General features: G+C 29.7%; 2 protein-coding genes, 1 long non-coding RNA gene and 3 other non-coding genes across 6 annotated transcripts; 4 read left to right on the top strand and 2 right to left on the bottom strand.

Annotated features, from left to right (window-relative positions):
- Positions 1-1,799: 1,799 nt before the first annotated feature.
- LOC148767904 (uncharacterized) lies at positions 1,800-5,178 on the top strand. The gene is made up of 3 exons (XR_016033658.1): positions 1,800-2,103; positions 3,705-3,764; positions 4,574-5,178. It is a non-coding gene; the product is annotated as an uncharacterized LOC148767904 (long non-coding RNA).
- Positions 5,179-6,626: 1,448 nt separating this feature from the next.
- On the top strand, positions 6,627-6,695 carry LOC148767905 (small nucleolar RNA Z267). The gene has a single exon (XR_016033709.1). It is a non-coding gene; the product is annotated as a small nucleolar RNA Z267 (small nucleolar RNA).
- Positions 6,696-6,762: 67 nt separating this feature from the next.
- LOC148767906 (small nucleolar RNA R44/J54/Z268 family) lies at positions 6,763-6,842 on the top strand. The gene has a single exon (XR_016033713.1). It is a non-coding gene; the product is annotated as a small nucleolar RNA R44/J54/Z268 family (small nucleolar RNA).
- Positions 6,843-6,949: 107 nt separating this feature from the next.
- Positions 6,950-7,034, top strand: LOC148767907 (small nucleolar RNA R44/J54/Z268 family). The gene has a single exon (XR_016033712.1). It is a non-coding gene; the product is annotated as a small nucleolar RNA R44/J54/Z268 family (small nucleolar RNA).
- A 3,894-nt stretch (positions 7,035-10,928) lies between these two features.
- LOC105952332 (thioredoxin-like 1-2, chloroplastic) lies at positions 10,929-13,242 on the bottom strand. The gene is made up of 4 exons (XM_012975875.2): positions 12,632-13,242; positions 12,366-12,545; positions 11,500-11,664; positions 10,929-11,401 (listed from the first exon to the last, which is right to left on the bottom strand). The coding sequence occupies exons 1-4, from the start codon at positions 12,815-12,817 to the stop codon at positions 11,171-11,173; spliced, it is 762 nt and encodes a 253-aa protein (XP_012831329.2). The 5' UTR covers positions 12,818-13,242; the 3' UTR covers positions 10,929-11,170.
- A 7,679-nt stretch (positions 13,243-20,921) lies between these two features.
- Positions 20,922-23,430, bottom strand: LOC105959708 (protein RGF1 INDUCIBLE TRANSCRIPTION FACTOR 1). Its single transcript, XM_012983843.2, has 4 exons — positions 23,274-23,430; positions 22,149-22,409; positions 21,922-22,074; positions 20,922-21,298 (listed from the first exon to the last, which is right to left on the bottom strand). Exons 1-4 carry the CDS (start codon positions 23,304-23,306, stop codon positions 21,143-21,145), a joined length of 603 nt encoding a protein of 200 aa, XP_012839297.2. The 5' UTR covers positions 23,307-23,430; the 3' UTR covers positions 20,922-21,142.
- Positions 23,431-23,790: the final 360 nt, after the last annotated feature.

Raw genomic sequence — 23,790 nt, forward strand, 5'->3', positions numbered from 1 at the left:
AATTGATAGTTAAATTCATATTTATTTATCTAATCCTTTGTTATAGTAAACCTAAATGAATGAACATATTACAAATGTATAGGGTAATTCATTTACCCCGAGTTTTCAAGTTAAAATCAAATTCATCGCTTTTTTTTGTTTTCTTTAATGTTATCCCTAAACATAATTTCACCGCCAAAATCAATAATTTTCACAAAATGCCAGCATTACCCTTTGCAAAACTTGGGGACTAAAATGAAATTCAGCCATAATTCATTTTTATCTTTTACTGAAAACCTCAAATTAAAATTATATTTAAAAACATTTTCAAGATCTTAAAAATTATTCTCTCATTAATCCAAACAATATAAAAAATACACACAAATATTATATTACTTTTCAAATTCTTGTTGCAAATTATGTTTTCCAAATCTTTAAACATAAATTAATTTCTAAAGTACAAGTTATTTCTTCTTAAAATACAAATAAAAATATATTATTTTAAATATTCTTCTACTAAAGGATTTTTCAAGAATTAAATAAAACCATTTTTTTGTGGTATAGGATATTGGTCCGGTTAGATTTTTACTTGAAAAAAAATATATTCTGAACATCATTGAAAATTGAAAAATTTCATCCAATATTTAAAGGGTCTCAGTACATCTTTGATACGTGGATTTTCCGATAATTCGCAAAAATTAATCCTATACAAAGACTAATAAATGTGGTTGAGAAAAACAAAACTAATGCAAAGTACTTTACACGACGAAACTCCTTTTACAGTGTAAGCGAAAACAAACCCAGAAAAATAATTGTGGATTTCCAACAAAAATAACAACAAATTTGACATGAAAAAAAAAAACATAAAGATAATTTCGTAACATCCTTTTATACATAATTATTTTTGGAATTTTTTTTTCCATAAGTTCTTGAAAATATTTTTAAATATAATTTTAGTTCAAAGATATATTTTGTAGGGGAAAAAAGGGACATTGGGACTGAATTTCATCTGAGTTCCTCATGTTCAAAAAAATAATGTAGGTATTTTGGAGAAAAATTGAATTTTGACGGTAAAATTATGTTCTAGGGATGACATTGAACCCAATTAAAACTATAGGGGTGCATTTGATTTTAACTGCAAAGCTCAGGGACTAAAATGATTTTGACCCCAATGTGAATGATTATCTACATTTTTTATTATAATATAGTAAAAATAATTGCGTCAAATGGATTTATGTTCATTTTATCTAAATTCCAAGCATGGAAGGTTGGCTCTAGCGAAGGCCTAATTCAACTCATTATACATGAGCTATATGAAAAAAATAGGAATCGCCTAGAATACGAGAGGGTTATACTCTCGCACCATAATCTACCAATCAAAATAAACTGCGTAAAATAAGTACGAATGTCGTAAGAGAAACAAACGAATCCATAATCAAAATATTACCCGTAGTGCAAAAAAACGACATTTTTTATTTGAAAAGAATAATTTATCCGTCACATTTAAGAAATGGTTGTAACAACCATCAATATAAATCAATTGTGTCCTTGTACACAAAATATAAACTTCAAATTGTGGTTGTTAATATCTGAAAAAAAAATAAGTAGAGAACAAAAATATATATTTGTATTACGTATTATCAAATAGAAAGACATTGCCTTTGTGTGTATGTGTGTGCCAGTCAAGTTGTAAGTTAATTAAGTAAATATTTAATTGGTAATAATTTGCATGTTAGTACACATGGCAAATAGTAATTATTTTGTTAAAGTCCACACTCAAGGTAAATGAAAAGACACTCTTGTAAATCCTTCTTCTTTCACATAACCATTCTACTTGTCTTCATCTCCCATCACCACCGAAACCACCATCTCCACATCGGCCTCCTCCTCCTTCCACCTGAACTCTTGGTTTCAAAGAAATTTCAAAATAAAAATGAAAGTCCCCTATTTTACTCTAGCCTTAGAATACACTAAGAGCACCATGAAAACATCTTGTCTTCTCACGAGAGAAAACAACAACACCTCTCTCCTAGAAGCTCATACACTCTCTTTCACCGTCAAAGTTACTTGGCTCGATTTTGGTATATGGAGCACTCTCTCTTTGGTTGTCCTTCGGCTAATTAGGTAAGAAATCTCAATTTCATGTTGCAATTAAAGGGTGTCAATATTATAAAAAGAGTATTCAGAATTTCTTAAAGACTTGAAGGGATTTCGAAAAATTAGGGCTTTTTGGGGAAAACTGAAAAAGTTATGTTGATTATCAATTTCTTGTTCTTGTATACCTTATTTATGTTTATAGTGGGTAGATACAAATTTTATTGGCCAAGAGCTTAAAGAATTTCGATTTTTTAAAGGGTGTTGTAAGAAAAATGCAATTTTGAATTTTTATGGGATTGCATGTATAGATCTAAAGATTTTTGGGTCAAATCCATACTTTCAAGAAGTCAGTCCTAAATATGTTTTCAGCTATGTTTTTAAGCATTTATTGAGCAAAAATTTCGGAATTAAAAAGGGTTGTACAAGAAAATTGGATTTTTCACTTTTAGTGGTCTTGCATGTATAGATCTAAAAAAATTTGGGGTAAATATGTAATTTTTAAAATTCCAGCCTCAAGCAATTTTCTAAGTTTTCAACAGATATTAAAAGGAAATTTCAGATTTATAAAAGGTTTACAAGAAAATTTGATTTTTAACTTTTAGTTGGTTGCATGCTTAGATCTTGAAACTTTGGGGTCAAGATTGTATTTTTCAAAAAAATCATTCACTTCGTAATTTGAAAATCTGTTTGCCAGCAAGTGTTAAATGACAAGAAAGTTTTTCTTTCAAAAGGATTCAAAGTTAAAGTAAGGTTATATTAGAATTTGGATTTTTAAAAGAAAAAAGGTTTTTTTCTAGTTTTTAATTAAAAAAAATCAAAACTTTATGAAATTAAAAAATAATTTCAGAAACTAAAACGTTGGTCAGTTAGGAACTCTAGGATTTAATTTGAGAATTTTTTGAAATGGTTTACTATTATTTCGAATTTTTAACATGATACATGATGTTTTGTGCTTTAATTTTTTTTTTCTTGGAATAAATTGATAATGAGTGATGAACTTGGGATTGTGTACCTTAAATTACTGCAAGGATGTATTTAATTACTGCTGGAAATAAATTGAAATGATTTATTGCCTGAAAGTGGTAATAAATTGATTAAATAGTGGATAAAAAGGGGTCTTGCTTGGCAAGCATGATTTGTGTATTAAATAATGGTATATTAATTGTGCATTGCATGCGTTAGTATGTATATGCTGAAGGTGTGTGTCTGTGTGTGTGCACGTTGTGTATGGCGGTGTGTGTATATGTGTGTGGATTGTGGATTATTGCTTAAGTTAGTAGATATGTGATAAATTATGGTAATTGCTGTGATTTTTGGAAAATATGCATGTCACTATTTTGATAATTGAAAGATTAATGAAATACCGGATAATATACAAACCGGATATAGTGGGCCGGTATCCAATTATGATGAAATGTGTGGTTTGACACTAATGAAAATGGGCATGAACAGGTTTATTATTCAGGTACATAAATTAATCTTTCACGGATTCAATAAAACGAAAAATGTATTTTACACGATTTTCATAGAAAGGGCATTTTGGTCATTTTTACATAAGTAAGTGTTTATGTGCTTTCGTGACTAATATGATTATCCCATTGTCTTATGGTGTTCGTTACTACCTGCAGTTAAAAAGCATCTATATGGGGGCGAGGGATTTCGCCTTTTGGTACAAGCTATAAATCTCAGTAAGAAATTCAATTAAATATTGAACCTTGAAAATACGTTATATAATACATCTAATATTATATAACCAAAGTTTTAGTTTCTAAAATTATTTTACGATTTCATGAAGTTTCGATCTTTTTTGAGATTAAAAGCTAGAAAAAAAAAATCCTTTTTCTTCTAAAAATCCAAATTCTAATATAACTTTACTTAAACTTTGAATACTTTTAAAAGAAAAACTTTCTTCTCATTTAACACTTGTTAGAAAACAGATTTCCCAATTACGAAGTGACTGATTTTTTTTTTGAAAAATACAATCTTAACCCCAAAGTTTCAAAATCTACACATGCAACCACACTAAAAGTTCAGAATCAAATTTTCTTGTAAACCTTTTATAAAAATGAAATTTCCTTTTAATATCTGCTGAAAACTTAGACTGGAAATTTAAAACTTACATATTTTACCCCCAAAATTTCTAGATCTATACAAGCAAGACCACTAGAACTGAAAAATTCAATTTTCTTGTACAACCGTTTTTTATTCCGAAATTTTTGCTCAGTAATTGCTGAAAACAGAGAGGAAAACATATTTATGACTGACTTCTTGAAAATTATGAATTTGGACCAAAAATCTTTAGATCTATACATGTAACCCCTTAAAATTTTAAAGTTCCATTTTTCTTGCAACACCCGTTAATAATCCGAAATTCTTTAAATTCTTGGCCAAAAAAGCATGTATCTACCCACTACAAACATAAATAAAGCATGCAAGAACAAGTCTTTTAAGAAATTCTCAACACTCCTTTTATAATATTGACACATTTTAATTGCAGCAAGAAATCGAGGTTTCTTACCTACTTAGCCGAAGGAAAGAAAGACAACCAAAGAGAAAGTGCTTCAAATACCAAAATCAAGTCAAACAACTTTGATGGTGAAAGAAAGGGTATGAGCTTCTAGGAGAGAGGTGTTGTTTTCTCCCGTGAGAAGACAAGAGGTTTTGATGGTGTTCTTAGTGTATTCTAAGGCTAGAGTTAAATAGGGGACTTTCATTTTTATTTTGGGATTTCTTTGAAACCAAGAGTTGAGGGGGAAGGAGGAGGAGGAGGTCGATGGTGGAGATGGTGGTTTCGGTGGTGATGGGAGATGAAGACAAGTAGAATGGTTATGTGGAAGAAGCTTTTACAAGAGTGCCTTTTCATTTACATAAAGGGGGGACATGCGAGAGCGGCGAATGGGCAGGTTCTGATGCAAGGTATCCCCTGATTGTAATGTCATTTTTACATGTTTGTTTTTATGGAAAAAAAGCAAGAACAAGAGACGCCTATTATAATTTTTATTTGAAGACCAAACATATGTAAACGGAATATTTCTTTTTACATTTTACTATCGATGTAATTTAAATTTAAACTATTCTAATTTTAAAACCTCAATTTTATAATTTATATTTTGCAATAATTTTATTTTAATCTCGTGCATCGCACGGGTTAAATATCTAGTATCAAACTAAACTAAGGAAATTAAATTTAAAGAATTTCCAAATATTCAAGAACAAGTTAGAATTACATCACAAATAACATACAATTAAAATTACGACTTGCTCTAATCCGACCTTAGATAATTTGGAACACAGTTTTAATTTATAAATACTTTAATTGTATATATTGCATATTAATAATTTTTTATAATAAATATTATTTTAAAACAATATCGTTTTACATGTACAATGCGAGACGTGTTTCAACGAATGTGTTAGCCGGATCTCTACGGGTCGGGTTCTGACGGGTTTAACGGGTCCATGTTTCCCATACGAGTAGAGTGTTTACGATTTAAAAACCAAACTAGCAAGATTATTATCATGATTAATTAGGGATGAGAAGTCAGATGGATCGAATAGGAATTAGGCTTCTCAAAATATTTTCAAAAAAAATCGAATTTACAAAATCAATTCCAATTCCAAAATTTTTGAAATCTAAGAACTCATTCCAATTCCAAAAGGCCCCTAATAACTACTAAATTTCAGTTCGAAAAAATAAATAAAATAAACCACATCATAATATCCAATAAAACTTCGTACAACAATTCAATATGTCAAAATCCTAAAACAAAACTTAAATCAAATCACTTTTTCGGAAAACAAAATAAGTATTATATAAAATATATTATTTATAGATGTACTTTTTGGAATGAAATTGAAATTTCTCAGAATTTATTTCGAAATTAAATTAGATCGGAAATTCAAATATTTCTTTATATAATTACAAAAATCGAAAAAAATAAAAAATGAGAATTTGGAAGTCAAATAAAAAAATTATTCTAAAATCGAAACTTTTTGAATCGAAACCAATGGAAGTTGAAATTTCCGTTCCAACTTGAACCCCTAATCATAGTTAAAAGTTTAACACATTCTAAAAAACAAATAAAGTAGAGTCCAAAAATGATAATTAAAGTGGTCTATAGGGACGTAATTGCAAATATATTCTTCTATTTCTAAAACCCTAGCGGCCCAGCAACAAAAGGCCCAATCTTTACGAACATAGATACAGCTCCCTATAAATACACCCCCACACCACACCACCTAATAGAAAACCCCTAATTCTGAATTCAAACCCTAATTTCTGCGCTGCCTTGTGAATTTCTCTTTTGAGATCTAGGTAATTGTTTATTTTTCTACAAAACGTTGTCGTTTTGATTTATGATTTCTTTTCTTTTTGTCGATCCAAAGTTTATGCAAATGATGTTACATAAAAATCTGTCATATTTCTCTACGAGAATGATGAATTTTTTTAATTGGAAATCAGAATCACTGATGCATTTTTTTTTTCTAAATTATTAGTTTTTATTTTTTTTATTTTTTATTTTTTATTTTTTTTTATTTGGTAAGATGCCATTTTGCCAGTGATGGTATTAAATATACTTTGAGTGTTCAGCTATGAAAAGAATTTAAATCTGAGGCTTTGAGGCATATGATTTTTTTCTTTTGAATAAAAATAAATTATATTTGATTTAATTTAATTTTAAAGATTTAGCAAATGATGATAAAATAGACAGGGACATCAGAACTTAATGATTGACTTAGTCTAATGGGAATCTCTCTGATGCTAGTTTTCACTTTTATTAATTTCTTACAATCTATTAATTTTTTTGAATTTAGTAAAATAATTTTTGATTCTTTTTTGAGGTTTATTATATGAAATTGATTTATTAGATAAAATGCAAGTGATGATAAAACAGACAGGGACATCTGCACTCTAATTGAGTATGATGATTTGTCGATGGGAATCTCTCTGATGCATTAATAAACTTTCAATTCTTGTTTTTATGTTTACAATAGTATCAATATTTGTCACAAATTTTTAGTTAGATAATAAAATCAAATTTAGGAGGCTATGAAATTATTCTTTAATAGTAATTTAAAAAATACATTCAGTTATTTATTTTATTTTTTTCATATGAAAAAATGAATTGTTTGCTGATGATGCATCCGCTATTTGCAAGTATTATCAGAATAAAGATGTTGATTTTTTTTATTGTCACCATCTCTGTGGCAAAACAGTAATTATGGGTTTATAATCATGTTGCCAAATGCACCTGTTTTTGCATAGTTTGATTATTGAGTTTTTTTTTTTTTGAATTATTGACTTTATTATCGATTTGGGATTTATAGTAAACATTAATTTAATTAATTATTTAAAGAATTTATAGAGGATTAATGGAGAAAGATTATCCAATGTATTTCACATGATGTAGTATTTATAAAACCTAACTTAACCAAATAGCAGAATTTTATAATCAAGTTTAATGTCAAATAGAATTTGACTGGAGAAACATGTGAATTATAAATGAAGCAATGTTTACTTTTGCAATTCAAGCAAATTGAACTATTATACAGAGCACAAATTTCAAAATACAATAGGTGCTTAAACTAATACTTGAAAAGAAAAAATGTATATAATCGATCACCAGCAATTAGATGTTTTTACGAAAATGCCACTAGGGCCCCTAACTTAGCATAATAACTTTTATATATACATATTTTTTTATAAAAATAAAAACAAATAATAATTATGATTTTTCCAGATTTAAATTAATAATGTAAAAACAATGTGGATTCTGTTGGTAAATTCGATCTAAGAGATGCTACATTTGGTGAAAAACAAGGGTAATTTTGCAGTATAAATCTATATAAATAAGTTATCAGATAAATGTTGTTATATATATAGAATCAATCTGCAAACTGGTAAATTGGTCCCTCGCTTGTTGTGGGTCAAGTCAACGTGGTTATTCAATTGAGATCCTACACCGGGTGAAATACACCGGGTGGATCTTTACCATTCATATACACACAAACACACACACACCCACATTGGTATGTGTAGATCAACGGTAAAAAATTACCCGGTGTAACCTTCACCGGGTGTAGGATAGATAAAACCAGCATATAGCACTCCCCTATTTCTATGCAATGGAGTCATCGTTGTATTTCTAATATATTAAGGTGGTAATATGTTATCCACATTAATTGTGTATGATTGTAACATCCACGTCAGCTCCACGATATGCCAACAATTATTGTAGCATTTTAATTGAGATCGTGTTTCATAGGGGAGAGTGGTGGGAATTATAAAAACAAATTGGTAGACAATGCAATCGGGTTTTCTAAAATATTTAAATTCATGTTTTAATTAATTCGTTTTGTTAGTGTTTTTTTTTTCTTTCTAATTATAAGTACTATAATTTAAATTTATAATTATTTTTTAGCTCAAAAAAAATTTAAAATTTCAATTTTTGGCCCAAAAATAGTTTTTTACTGTTACTTGCTAACGAACATGTAACCGCAGGGACCGATTTTTTTTAAAATTGAGCATTGGAGGTGAACTTTGTTCACTTAGAAATAACAAGGACCAAAAGTGGAATAAGGCCGAACACGAGGGACCAAAAAATGTAATTCTCCCCCTAGAATAAGTGTAAAAATATCCAAAATCATGTAAAATAATATAGTTATTGTTATTCAAATTATTTAACTATTTATAAATTTTAAATATCATTTAATATTATGATTCTATTATATAAAGAGTAGAAAACATTATTTGGGGACCCCTAATTTTTTCTCAAAATCGGTGGTCCGAGACGACCGCCTCTCTCGGCTATAGTCAGAACCGGCCATGTGCTGTACGAATTGGCAATAATTCATCAATAGTTCGAGAATGTTTGTATAATTAGATTAGATGTCAATGTCTACTTTTACATATTAATGACGTTTCCATTGCTAATTAAAGAGATTAAGCACATGAAAATTAAGCTAGTGACTATTTATGCATTGAATTTGAGTTCCCTTTATACATGTTCCTTAATTATCACAAAGAAACAAAATTGCCATGAAAATATAAATAAATCAAAATAGTTGTTCTCGTGATAAATATTTCACATATCGATACGTATAAGTGAAGATAAATGCATTTCTACTAATTCAATCTATATTACGAAGAAACCTCAATTTTCTCAAAACATGAACAGTTATCTGCAAAACCGTTCAAATTACCCTTTGTTTAAAATTAAATTCCCCAAGTGTAACATTATTATGTTCATTTACAGATTAATTATAGGATTTAACTTTAGAAACCAATCAAAGTTGAGTAAACACGCCTTAAACACGATCACTTGAATATAAAATAACGGAAATACTAAATTTCGCACTAATTTTACTAAATCATGCACGTAACTAAAATATTTCTCTCTCTAAAATTAAAAAAAATACGATGATATATTATATTTCTCATTTTACAAAAAAGTACATTAAGCTTTTTATTTTATAGAATAATTATTTTTAAATTAAAACAAGAACTTTTGACTTGATAGGGGTAATTTAGTCTTTTCCAGTTTTCTATTCAATGGGTTATGTGCTAATTTCATACCATAAGGGGGTCATGTGCAAAATGTCAAAACCACAAGTGGGTTATGTGCCAAATTTCATACTATAAGGGGGTCATATGCAAAATGTCAAAACCACAAGGGGGTTATGTGCATAATTTCAAACCACAAGGGGGTCATGTGCAAAATGCCCAAACCACAAGGGGGTTAAGTGCTATTTACCCTTCATATTATGAAGATTAAGTTTATATATAGTTTTTTCAAAATGAGTTTGTATTATAAATTTGTATAAATATTAATGTTGCTACCGATATCACTAATAAATTTTATTATAATTGTTATTATCATATATTACACTAATCATTATTTTCAGTTTTGAAATGCTATCCCGTACATCGCACGGGGAAAAAATGCTAGTATGATTAATAAGAGTAGGAAAATGTGGCTTTTATGACATATTTGAGAGAGAGAAAAAGTTTCTAACTTCATTTCTATTTTTTCACAAAATAATATATATGCTTCAAACTATCTATCCCCAATTTTTTTTTTTTTTTTCTAATTTAATCTAGGACTGCTTGTCGCGCTTCATTTTGAAATTTAAATTAATTTTATATTTATTATAAATAGCAATTTTCTCTTCAAACACTTTACTGATTAAATGATGGAATTAATTACCAGCACGAGAAGCACAAGGCGAAGAAGGATCCGGAGAATGCACACAAACACAAAGTACAAGAAGAGATAGCGGCTGTGGTGGCGGTCGGAGCTGCTGGTTTCGCATTTCACGAGCATCACGAGAAGAAGGATGCTAAGAAGAAATCAGAAGAATGTGATTCCTAGATCATATTTACCTATATTTCTTTTTTATTTATCTCGTTTTAAATATTGTTCTTCGTGATGCTCTCTATACATGCATCATGATAAAATTGTGTTTTTATTTTATTCCCTCTTATTTTCTTTCTATTCAACCTTTTCTATGCATTTGCTCTTTTAATTAAGTGGCCTTGTGCTACGTGTGACTTTTGAAACAATTATTTTGTATCAATATTTTTCTAAGCAATTATGCAATGTTTATTTCACGTTGAGTTTGTTTGTTCGAGCTTATGACTCCGAGCCGAGAGCAAATAAATGCACTTAGAATCATTAGTGCGATAGAGCTCATTTTGCCCACAATAGGTATTTGATTGCAAATCGAATCAAGAAGACCCGAACTCGGAAAGACCTTGTCGTTGTCAAATACATAGTCCAGAGCTTAATAATTTTTTAACAGAATTAATAAGATAATAATCACCCACTAAATCATAATATGCTGATCATACAAAAAATACACATTTGATTCTATAATAACCAATAATCTTGCTTAAATTCAAGCAAAATTCACTTCTAATTCAATTTGGGAGAAATTTCTCCTCATCACTACATGTCACACATCCTCCAAATATGCAGGGATGGTTAAATAAAATAAAATATGAAAAAAAAACCCATAGATAATTATATACATATCAAACCAAAAAAATAAAAAATAAATAAATAAATAAATAAAAGTTGAACCATCTCTAACTCTAGGCCATCAACATGGCATTATCATCTATGCTAAATGCACCCGAAACGGCATTTTCTCTAATTACCAAATCTTCTATTCTATCATTGTTAGCCGAATTCGGCACAAAATCTTTCGATATCAAGCCAATTGAAGACAAGGCCAAAAGCTCGGACTCGTCGAGCCCTTTTGCCAGGCCAAGACTACACCGATCAGTGCCATGTTTGGCCAATGCATCTTTAAATTTCTTGATCTGCATCATAAGTGGGATTAAACAAATTACTAAAATATAAAACATAAAGAATCAAGAATAAAAAAAAAATACGAACAATCGAGCAATCAGTTACTTACAGTAGCATTAGTACAGCTGAAGCTACAGGTTTTACCCTCAGCACCTCTATAGAATCTAAAGAAGGGCAAAACATGCACACCGAGAGCATAACACATTGCCTTATGCTGATCATAATTAATCTTCAGAAACAGAGCATTCGGGTTTGTTCCAGCCAGTTGAGAGATCTGTCCTTAAATAATATCGGTTTAGTTTTCGATACATGAATTAAATAAAAAAATGGGAAAATTACAGTTTGCATCCCTCAAGTTTGCAATGATTTTACATTTGGTCCCCGTGTTAAAAAAACACATTTGGTCCCTCATTTTTCAATAATTTAACAATTTTGGTCATTTCTGTCAATTTACCGTTAGTCCGTCAATTAAGGCAGTGATGGGCACACCCTTGATTCCGTTAGTTTTAATGACAAAAATTAAATTTTTGAAACATGGAGTACCAAATGTGTTTTTTGTGAACTTCAGGGACCAAATGTGAAATTGATAGGAACCAAATGTGAAATCAATGCAAAGTTGAGGGATGAAAACTATATCTTTCCCAATAAAAATTACAGTTCCGGAAGCGGAAATTGAAAACAATAATAAAAGAAAAACAGGAAATTTGCAGTTTTTACTACTCAAGTTTGCAACAATTTTACATTTGGTCCCTCATGTTTCCATAATTTGACATTTTTGGTCATTTCCGTCAATTTACTACTGTTAGTCCGATGGGAACACGTTTGATTCCGTTTGTTTTAACGTAAATTGACATAGAAAGGACTAAAAGTGTTGAATTTTTAAAACATGAGGGACCAAATGTGCAATTAGAGCAAACTTGAGAGATGAAAACTGTATTTTTCCCAAAAAAAAAAAAATTGGGGATAAATTAATACCTTAGGATGCAAAGATTTACAACCACCACAGCCAGGTGAATAGAAATCTAGTACAACCAATTTATCACCGGCATTCGGCAAGAAATCGACAAGCTGTTGTGCTGATTGGATCTCAATCATATTTGTCTGAATGGATTTTTCCCACCATTTTAGACCTTTGTTGCAAACTAATGGCTGTGCCTGAAAAAAAATCACCAAGAAAAGTAAAAACATAGTACATAAAAATGAGAAGGGCAAAATGGTAAATATAAGGAATATATACTTACAGTGATGGGATCGAATTTTGGGGGTGTAATTTCTAGGGTTTTTGTCCAAAAGTCAGTGAAATTTGATTCTTTAAACTGAAGAGTGTCGATTGGAGCACAAACCCTAGGAGGTAGTTTTGCTCTGTTCTTGAATGTAATGTCGGTGGACCCATTTACAGAGAAACCAGTTTTCAATGAACAATACATTTCTTCAAGATTTCAACTTTTCCTTAAAAACCCAAACAAAAACCTACAAAAGGGAATATTTATATATGTGTATATATATGTATGTATGTATGTATGTATGTATATCCTCTGTTTTTTTAGGATCAAGAACCCTTTTTTTTCTTCTTGATAAACAAAACTAAAACACGAGAAAAACCCCCCAAAAGATATAACAAAGAGAAAGTGCTAAGAAACAAGGGGAAGAAATTGAGGGTTTGTGTGGGTTTGTCTTGTTGAAGCTTTTTAGAGAGAGAAAAAGTGGGGAGAGAGAGAGAGAGAGAGAAATGGTGAAGGGAAAATGTGGATAAATGGGGAATCTTAAAAAGGTATAAAAATAGGGCTAAATTGGAAGTGGGGGTGAAAAAGATTTGGTCTTATCCAAATGTTCCTTGGTATTTCTATTTTTTGAATGTTTCATTTATAAGGATTTTGATATTACCTATGACTAAGTGGTTGATAAAAAAAATTAAATTAATTTCATATATGCATCAAGTTGTGGATAAATCATAGTAAATGATTATTAATTTCAGATAAGGTATTTGGTGGGGTTGTGCGGGTTTGGTGGCATGTAAATAGGAGAGTTATTTAATCTTGTTATTTGGATTTTGAAACCTATATTATCGAGGTGGTAGTTACATACTTGCAAGTATTTTATGTTGGGGTCATTAGCAATACACCCCTCCTATAGATAAAATATAGTGATATGTCCATACCATAATTCTTCCTTTGTGAAAACCCCCTAAAATATTTATTTCCAATCTTACCCTTATACCACCCATTACGTTTTTTTTTTTTATAATAATTATCTAGTATTAACAAAATTCCTATTAATAAGGCAACTAAATCCCATGTTTTTTTTTTATAATAATTATCTACTATTTACAAAATTCCTATTAATGAGGACCTAAATCCCACTAATTAGGATTAATTAATTAGTATAATTTATCTCAATTATTCCTTTTTTCTCTCTTTCTATAATAACAATTTAATTCCTAAAAATCTGCTTTCAAATTCCTAAAAAATTGCTACCAAATCAAAAAAAAAAAGTATTTTCGGACTTTATTTTTTTATTTTTTATTTTTATATTATTTTCGGACTTTATTTAGCCATTTTTTATTTATTTTATTTTAATATTTTTTAATAAAAATAAATTTTTTATTTATTTTTTTATTTTTTTTAAACAAAAAATTGAAAAAAAAATTCTCCACAGGTTTGCAACGCCGAATATGACTATAATTGAATATGACTACTATATGTGACTATATTAATTGTAGTCATATTTTTTCTTTATATTGTTGTTTTTTATATTTTGAAGTTAAAAATTCCGATTATATGGCATAGTCATGTTTACCAAATCATATAAAACAACGAAGATTTCCTATTGTTTACGAAAACAATCCAATCAATATCCACACAAAAAATCATTTGAATCTACTTACTAGAAGTCAACTTGAAAACGAGAAGATAAATTATATTCAACAATAGTCATATTCGAATATGACTACAGTCATATTCGAAAAATACATAAATATGACTATAGTCATATTCGAATATGACTATAGTCATGTTACTGCTGTTATTCAAATCTGGAAAAAAAAATCGAAAAGTACATAAATAAAGATAGAAAAATAACGAGAGAGAGGGATGGGAGTCGAAGACAACGGCGGGGGCGGTGGTGAAGGAAAGAGAGTGAAAGAGGCGGCGACGGTGGTGGTGGAGGCATCTGGAAAAAAAAAATGAGAAAACGAGAAAGATAACGAAAAATAGAGAAAAAGCCTTACATGGAAACAAAGGATGAGGCGGCGGTAACGAGCGGCGACGGTGGTGGTGGTGTACAAATCTATATGTGGAGACGATGGTGGTGTAAAGAGAGAGAAATCGATAGAGACAACGAACACGAGAAATTAATAAATCACTAACCGAGTGAATCAGCAATAGTCATATTCGAACCAGACTATAGTCACGTTGATGCTTCTGCTCCAGATCTGGAGAAAAAAAAATCGAAAATAACGAAAGAGAAGGAGGGGGATGCGACGACAACGACGGTGAGTGAAAGAGAGAGTGGGGAACAAACAAGAAATTCATAAAATCACTAATCGAGTGAATCAACAATAGTCATAATTATTAACAGAACAGTGAGAATATGACTATTATGTGACTACTCTGTAAATCGAAATAAAATGAAATCAGATACAACTCGGACGACACAAACCCCATACATTTTGCTCCGAACAAAACAAACGTTCGTAAATTGCGAACCAAATATTATAATCCATAGGCTAAATTAAAAAAAAAAAAAAAAAAAAAAAAAAAAAAAACCAATTCCAAACAATTTCTGATATTTTTCACGCAACTCTTCTTCAACACCATGCACAGAGCTCCTCTTCCACGTGGATTTTTAGAGCACTTATTTATGCAATACATAAATAAGCACAAACACCGTTAACTTTAATTCACACCTTCAAAAGTATACACACAGTTACATATACATATAGACAATAAGATTAGGAAAAAAAACAGTGATCCAATTTTCGGTGATCGGATCTTCTAATCGGAACAATATTCTCCAGTCTCAGGTCCAAAAAAAAAAAAAAGAGGAGATGAGAAGAGATTGAGAACGTGAAAGAGAGAGGGGGAGTGAAAGAGTGAAATAAATTATATCACGTTAAAAACCTAATCACATAAGGGCACTTTAGTCTTATCAAGTATGGTTAGGGGTGTCTCACTAATTAAGAATGAAACTTGGGTGTAGGCAAAAGTCTTTAATAGTCAATTGGGTTTAGTTCAAAATATTTTCCATTTGAGGGGGCTATTGCATATTTCCCCTTTTATGTTTTACACTACTGACCACCGACACTCTACCCTATACATAAGATTTGGATAAGGAAAAAAGTAGACAATTTTGCCTTTTTTTTTTAGGGAAAAAATGGCTGAAAATCCCTAAAGAGTATTCTTTATAAATTATAGGGTAAATAGCACTTAGCCCCCCTGTGGTTTTCACTTTGTGCACTTTACCCCCCTCTGATATCAATTTGGTCATTTTACCCCGCTGTGGTTGACAAGTTGTAGCGACCGTCTAATAAACCGTTAAAGTTAACAGAAAAAGGTTAAATGTCTGGACTACCCCATATTTTTCTACTATTTGCAGGTTATACTTTTTTTTTAATAAATAAATGTAAATTCAATCGGATTTAATTAGAAATAACATCAATTCGTAGGACTAAAAAACAATTATCAGAATTACTTCTTCTCCTCGCCTTCAAATCCTCCTGAAATGTTCCAGACCCTTCCAAAAAAAACAAAATATCCGTCTGAGACACACAGGAAGACGAATGGACATCCTCGGAGAACAACAACAATGGTGGCTATCATTCCCCACGTACCGTTCTGGCTCTTCTACCGTCGTCTCTTCGCCCATCCCCCTCCTGCTATCTCCACCGCCGACCTTGATTTAAGCTACTCGACCACAAGAACAGTGACATGGGCGGATCTGTTAAATCTTGTGGCAAATCTAGGGTTCCCTAGAGATTTCTCAAGAGTATGGAAACGGAATGCATAGAATATGCTAAAGTTTAGTATTTTTTTTCCTTATATCTTTGTATTTATCCTCTTAGCTCTGTAAAAATCTCTTTTTACCATGTGTATTGGTTCCTTTTAATAGTCAATTTGTTGTAGAAATTTAAGATTTTTTCTTGATTTCTATTGGTTTTCTTCAAATTAGTATTATTCTTACTATAATACATTTATAATCTATAAATTAATGATTTCAGGAGACTTTTTGTTTCTTGAATATTTGCTTTTGCAGTCGAGTTTTGTGCCCATTCATCTTCCCTTTTTGTAAGCAAAATGAGAAAATAAAAGCAAATTTTTATGGCAAATCAAAGTTGTTTCTTTTTTAGGATGAAAATATAAAATTTATTTTTTTAAGCAAAAACATGAGGAAATCAAATTATTTTTCAGTAGTAGTATATTATTTTCAGAATAAACAAAAATATTTCATATTCCCTTCTAATGTTGCAAATTATAATATATATATATATACACGTTTAAATTTTTTGTTTAAATGTACAGGCTAAAAGTACAACTAAGTTAACAAAGATTTATTGAAATATATAAAATAATTATAAAAAGATTTAGATGAGTATCTTAAAAATAATTAACATAACATCTTAAAATTAATTAATATACAATTTAAAGACGAATCTGTAATGGTTTTCTAATTAAAAGAAAAGTAAGGATGGGTGTATGAGTTTTTATTATAGGAAAATGGGTCAAATAGGTATTAATATAATATTTTAACTTGAAAACCTTCAACCACTACAAATTTGGGCGAGTGAAGTGCACTTTCCGCTAACTTTAACGGTTTATCAGACGGTCGCTACAACTTGTCAACCACAAGGGGGTAAAATGACCAAATTGATATCAGAGGGGGGTAAAGTGCACAAAGTGAAAACCACAGGGGGGCTAAGTGCTATTTACCCTAAATTATAAGAATAGTTAGATTTTGTTTTTTTGCTAGAAGTCTCCGTCTCTTTCCCCGCTATGGATCTGATGCTAGATCTAAAACTTCTAACGGAATTGTTTAGAAAAACTAATAATAACGTTGACGTTGACGTTGATTGTGATTAGCACAATTTAATTATATTAATAAGCAACAAATTAGGTAATATAAAATAACCGTAATGAAGACGGCGATTTGCACAACTTAGTTATATTAATAAGTAACAACTTAGTTAAAATACACTGAAGAAAAAACTAAAACATTAATATATTCATTCCACAACACTTACGCAGAGAACTTAGATAATTTATTTACATAACTTAGTTATATTAATGAGGCAAAATTTAGAAAAGAAAAACACGTATTTCATATAATTTTATTATGAAGTTAGACATTTCAGAAAACTTAGTTGCATAACTTAGTTACACATATCAGTGACAACTTAGTTAAAATAAAACTAAAGAAAAAAAAAAGTAAAACCTCTGGTGCGCACATCACCACTAATATTACCATCTGCCGTCACCAAATAATTCTTCATATTTTTCCTTTTTGCTTTCCATAATTATTAAGTTACGGAGGAGGGGAATGAGAGTAATCAAAATCTTATGTATGGACGTGTGTGTATGTAGGTGTGTGATTATGTATGGTTGTGTGGACGGATCTGACGGAGTGATGTTAATTAGTTAGATGAGATGAATGCGATAACGAAGAACAGGTGACTTTTAGCAAATTGCAAAATATCGTTGTCCTAATCTGAAAGAGTATCACCGCCCAGGAATGTTTAGGCAATGTTTGGTAATGTTTTGATTTTGTTTTCATTGATTCCCCAAAACAAAATTATATTTATTACACTTCTCAAATAATTTTCTCAAAACAATCTCAAAAGTTTCTCTCTCATTCAGACATGATGTGACTGCTACAGTAAAATGATTTGACTGCTACAGTAAAAAATGTCTTCACAAAAAAACAAATAAATATCACTTCATCTTTCAATTTTTTTTTCTTCTAAAATACCTGTTTCTAACACTTTTAAACATGATGTGACTGCTACAGTGTATTTTGTCTCCTTCCAAAATACAAACAAACATTACTTTCATTCTCAAATTCTTCCCTCAAAACATTATTTTCATTCTCAAATTCTTCCCCCAAAACACTTCCAAACATTGCCTTAGCATATTGGCTTTTTTTACAATGGCATATTATTATATACACCGTTTAAAAAGTATCTCTTAAATTACATTCCTATATACCATCTATGTTTGGTATCATACAATATTCTTTTGATTGCAAAACTTCATACTTAGGTAGTAATTTATAATTGAGACTTTATGAGTAAATTTGAAAATAATTATTTATTTTAAAAAATGGTGAGTGTTTGCAAATGTCATTAAAAATCAACTTTAAGAAGTTAATTTATAAGCTAAGTGTTCTAAAAATAAATTATAAGTTGCGGTGTATAATGACAAAATTGTCTTAGTTAAATATCCTTGCAACTAGATTGAAATACAAATATTGACATAAATGTCAAATGTAACTTTAAGCCTAGGGGTGGTAAACGAGCCGAGCCGGCTCGCGAACTCGACGAGCCGGCTCGAAAAAAGCTCGAACTCGAACTCGGGATTTTCGAGCTCGAGCTCGAGCTCGAGCTCGAGCTCGAGCCCAAAATTAGTTGTTCGACAGCTCGCGAGCCGGCTCGCGAGCTGCCTTCTATTTTTTTTTTTTTTGTTTTTTCTTTTTACATATATATATATATATATATATATATATATATATATATATATATATATATATATATATATATATATATATATATATATATATATATATATATATATATATATATATATATATATATATATATATATATATATATATATATATATATATATATATATATATATATATATATATATATATATATATATATATATATATATATTATTCTTATTATTATTATTATTATTATTATTATTATTATTATTATTATTATTATTAACTAAATAGTAAATAGTCTATAATAATAAATATATCTAGTATTTAAATAGAAACAAATTTATATTACTTAAATAATTCATAATTATATAAAATATAATAATAATAATAATAATAATAATAATAATAATAATAATAATAATAGAAAAAATAAAAAATATATATAACTAGAGTTCATTATTTATTTTATAATTTTTTTTCATTTTCCTACGAATAATTTCTAATAAAAAAATAATTTTAATAAAAAATTAAATAATAATAATAAAAATAAAAAAAAATAAAAAAATAAAATTAATAAGCCTGAGCTCGAGCCAAAAAAAAATTGGCTCGATGAGCTCGAGCTCGGGAACATGGTCTCGAGCTCGAGCTCGAGCTAGCCAAAAGAGCCGAGCTCGGCTCGTTCCCACCCCTATTTAAGCCAAACAATATTGTTGCATACATGTTTTAAAAGTTATAGTTTAAGTCTGAAAAGGTAAATTACGATCCGTTTCATCCGATTTTCATCCCTATATATTAGCTTTAATTTTACTCTACAAATATATTTATGTATTATAATAAATTAAAAAACTATTGTATGTGAATGCAAGATGGGATAGTGGACGACATCTAACTTGAGCTCATATGGTCCATGGAATATTAGTTGGTTGTGCCTATGCCCAAATTGGTGGATGCAATAATTTATTATATTTACTTTTTATTTATTTTTTGAAGGAAACTACATTTATTTTTTAAGGAATTCGCAACAAACCTTGTAGGTGCATTGTGTAAATCTACACTCTCGTATAATTAATAGCTTGCAAAACGTATGAAATAAGTAAACCACATCAAGCTTTGGCAAGTGATTCAAATTTGGGTCAATTAGCACTAGCTCACTTGCTCCGATTCTGAATTAATGGATAATACATGTTCGTCGACACGCAACACAATAAATTAAAAACATTAGGTTATACAATAAATATTGACTAATTAATTAATATATAATGTGTTACTCTTAGCTCAAAGTATGTTTCATATAGAATTTAAAGATTAATCCAAATGGCGATGTGGATTGAAAATGACAATTTAGCACATTAGCACTATAAACAAACAAATGGATTCGAATGAATGAAGGACCAAGGCAAGTAGTGGCTAATATTAGATTGTTTTTTTCATGAGTGACAAAACAATAAAATAATATTTTTTAATACTTGCCTCAAATTTATGATGTAGTTGCCATGTTTCAAGAGTTTGCCAACTAGAAAACAAAAACAAAAAAAAAAAAAAAATTAAAATGTGGTCCAAAAAATTATGTGATTTACGAAATATATGAAACGAGTGGTGGCCTCTCTCACCATACACGTGTATTGTAACAACCATTCTTACACACACTCAAATATGAAATATATATGTGTCTAGATCTATGGTGTGAAACTACATAGTGTATTTCACCATAGGATCTGAAAAGAAGAACAACGATCAAATACGACTCTTACGAACCAAGTAAATGAAACAGGCAAAGCACAAAACATATATTACAAAATTAAATAAAAAGGCACACATTATATATATATATATATAATATCTAGAGCAAATTAATAAAAGTAAAAACCCAAATTTATAAACTTAATGAAATTCCATAATATCAAATAAGTCTTCCCGAATAATCCAGAAAGATTAAAACAAAAGCACACAAACATAACATAGTTCCAAATGAAAATTAAAGGCACACAAATTAAAACATAACATAAGGTCTAGCAAATTAATAAAAGTACAAACCCAAATTCAAATGAAATTCCATAATAATAATAATAATAATAATTCAAACGATGGGACTATTAATTAGCAGAGAAAGGTGCCCTATGAGGCACTCCTTTCCTGCTGCGCCTACGGCGGCGGCCTTGACCATTCCCCGGTTCCTCCTCGTCTTCCTGCATTGCTGAACTCCCTTCTCCCGCTTCCGGAACTTCCACTTCACCCCTACTCGCGGAAACCTGCCAAAATAATAAATAATACATATTTCAATGTTTTGACGATTTTTTTGAATAGTATTCAAGAAAACTAAAGTTCAATATAATTCATAATTAAATTAGTCGTAGTTATAATTAAATTCATGATTTTGTAATTGTAAGATTTAATTTAGTGCTAGATTAGTAAACGGTAATTATAATAATTAATTACTAATATGGCAATTGTATTTATTACTTTTTTTTTTCTCTGAAACATTGTATCTAAACAAAATGAGAATTCAAAATTTATGAATGTATTGAGGTAATAGGGTTTTACTATAACATTTACAAAAAAGTGCAGGAAATTAAACAAATTGAAAAAATTGCAAAATTGCCATGTACATTTCTAATTGCTAAAAAAACCCTCGACAATGTAACTATAAGTGTCGATTTTCAAATCGCAAAATTGGTCATTTTCCTCCAATTTATTGTGAAAAAGTAAAAATGGTAAATTAAACATGAGAGATTGAACTTGAAACAAAATGTAGAGGGATTCATGCTAAAAAATAATAATATGAAGGGTTCTTTAGTAATTTCAAAAATACATTAGGGCTAATTTTTCAATTCAATCTAAAAAAAAAAGAAAAAGGAAAAAGGAAAAAGAATACCTTGCATGCAATGGAGCAGAATTGATAGGAAGAAGAATCAGTGAGCTTTCTCTTACAAACAAGGCAAGCTCCGCCGCCTTCCATCAGTGAACCCGACCCATTGTGGGGGAGTGGGGTCAGAGAAATCACCCACTTCTTATTACATTTGTACGGCTGCAATATTGAAAAATGATTTGGAGAAAATCGGAATCGGAATCGGAATTTTTGGAAGTTAGAACAATAAATACCTGGATTCCGTCGCAGTTGATATGAGCCTCCATGGGAGTAAGAGGGACAACATTTTGATAGACATGTCGATAAATCGTAAGTACGTAGTGGTCTTTGTGGTGACCAGACGCAACGCAGTACCTGCATGAAGTTTCGTTGCAACTAATGCAATACCTATTCACTTCGTTCTTCTGGTTCCCACCGTGGTTGCCGCATTTCTCGAAGAACGTCTCCGCCAAGAACGAACTAACCCATTCTGGAAACTGCACATTTTCCTCAACCTATATATATAGTAACAAAATAAATAAATCATTTAATATTGAGATCCAGAAGGCGGGTGAGTTAGCGTGCGCTGAACTGTAGTGTTTGAGGGTATTTTTGTAAATATAAAGCGGAAAGTAAGTAGTTCAGTCGAAACAAAAAAAAATGTTGTCATCATTATTACATCAAATAATAGTAGATCTAAGGAAGTTTTCTCAAATTGCGCAATAAATTATTATATCATGTAGAAAAATTGTGTTAGGGTTAAAAATCGGAAAAAAAAAATCCACGGAAATGAATAATTCAATTAGATATTTTAATTACACATTCGAATTTTTGAAATAAATAAATAGAATAAATTTTCTTGTAAATTTCATCATTTTTAGCAAATTACAATATTAATGTTACTTAATAGCATAGATATATATCTTGGACAAGGAAATGTAAGAAAACCAAAGGTATGATTTTATAAAAACAAGAACCACCTTAATTATTCGTGTAATGAATCGAGTAATTAGTACTAATTATGCCATCTAATTCATTTTTCTCTTCATAGATCTTCCTCATTTTTAATAAGAAATTCATTAGTACTCGCGTCGTTAAATTTGTTTTTTAAAAATAATAAAACCCTACCCTATATAAAAATCATGCACATAAACAAATTTGTCGAATCGCCACTCAACTTGTATGGGAGGTCGAGAGTTTGAATCGTCCCAGCGCCACGCAAAATGTAATGTGCATATAATATGTATTTTAAAATAAAAAAACAATTCATGATTTGAATTAAAAAAAAATAGTTCCACAATTAGTAAAATATATAAATATTCATCATCGTACTAAAACAAAAAAATATTACATATATATGAAAATGACTGCGGGAATACCTGCTCCATAACTTCATCCTGAGGATTGTTCATCTTTTAGGGATTGAACAAAATTATAAAATAAAACAATTAATTAAATAAATTGATGTATATTACTTTGTATATAGCTGCTCTTTATATATAAGTGAATGGGGTGTTGAGATAAAGGCTAATTTATTATGGTTGGGTGAAGTAAATATAGAGAGGTTAAACAAAATTTGTCTTTGTCTAGATGCTAGCTGTTTTACAATTTTATACATTTTAAATCCAACTAATACAAAATTACAAAATCACAAAATAAATAAATATAGCCGTTCGTAATTTTTTTTTTTTTATTTTACTTCTCAATTAAATCGAAATTATAAGATCGATTTGTTACCATTTCGAATATGTTCTACAACGAAATATATAGAATGTAATTTAAAAAAAACATTTCAATAAAAAAATTGTGGAATTTTTTGAATTCAAGGTTTTATTACTACAATAATCTTGACAGAAATAGTAATACATAGTATTTTGCCATATTTTTACCTTTTTT

Source organism: Erythranthe guttata, chromosome 9 (assembly GCF_056151865.1).
Source record: "Erythranthe guttata isolate IM_541 chromosome 9, IM_541, whole genome shotgun sequence".
Taxonomy (NCBI): domain Eukaryota; kingdom Viridiplantae; phylum Streptophyta; class Magnoliopsida; order Lamiales; family Phrymaceae; genus Erythranthe; species Erythranthe guttata.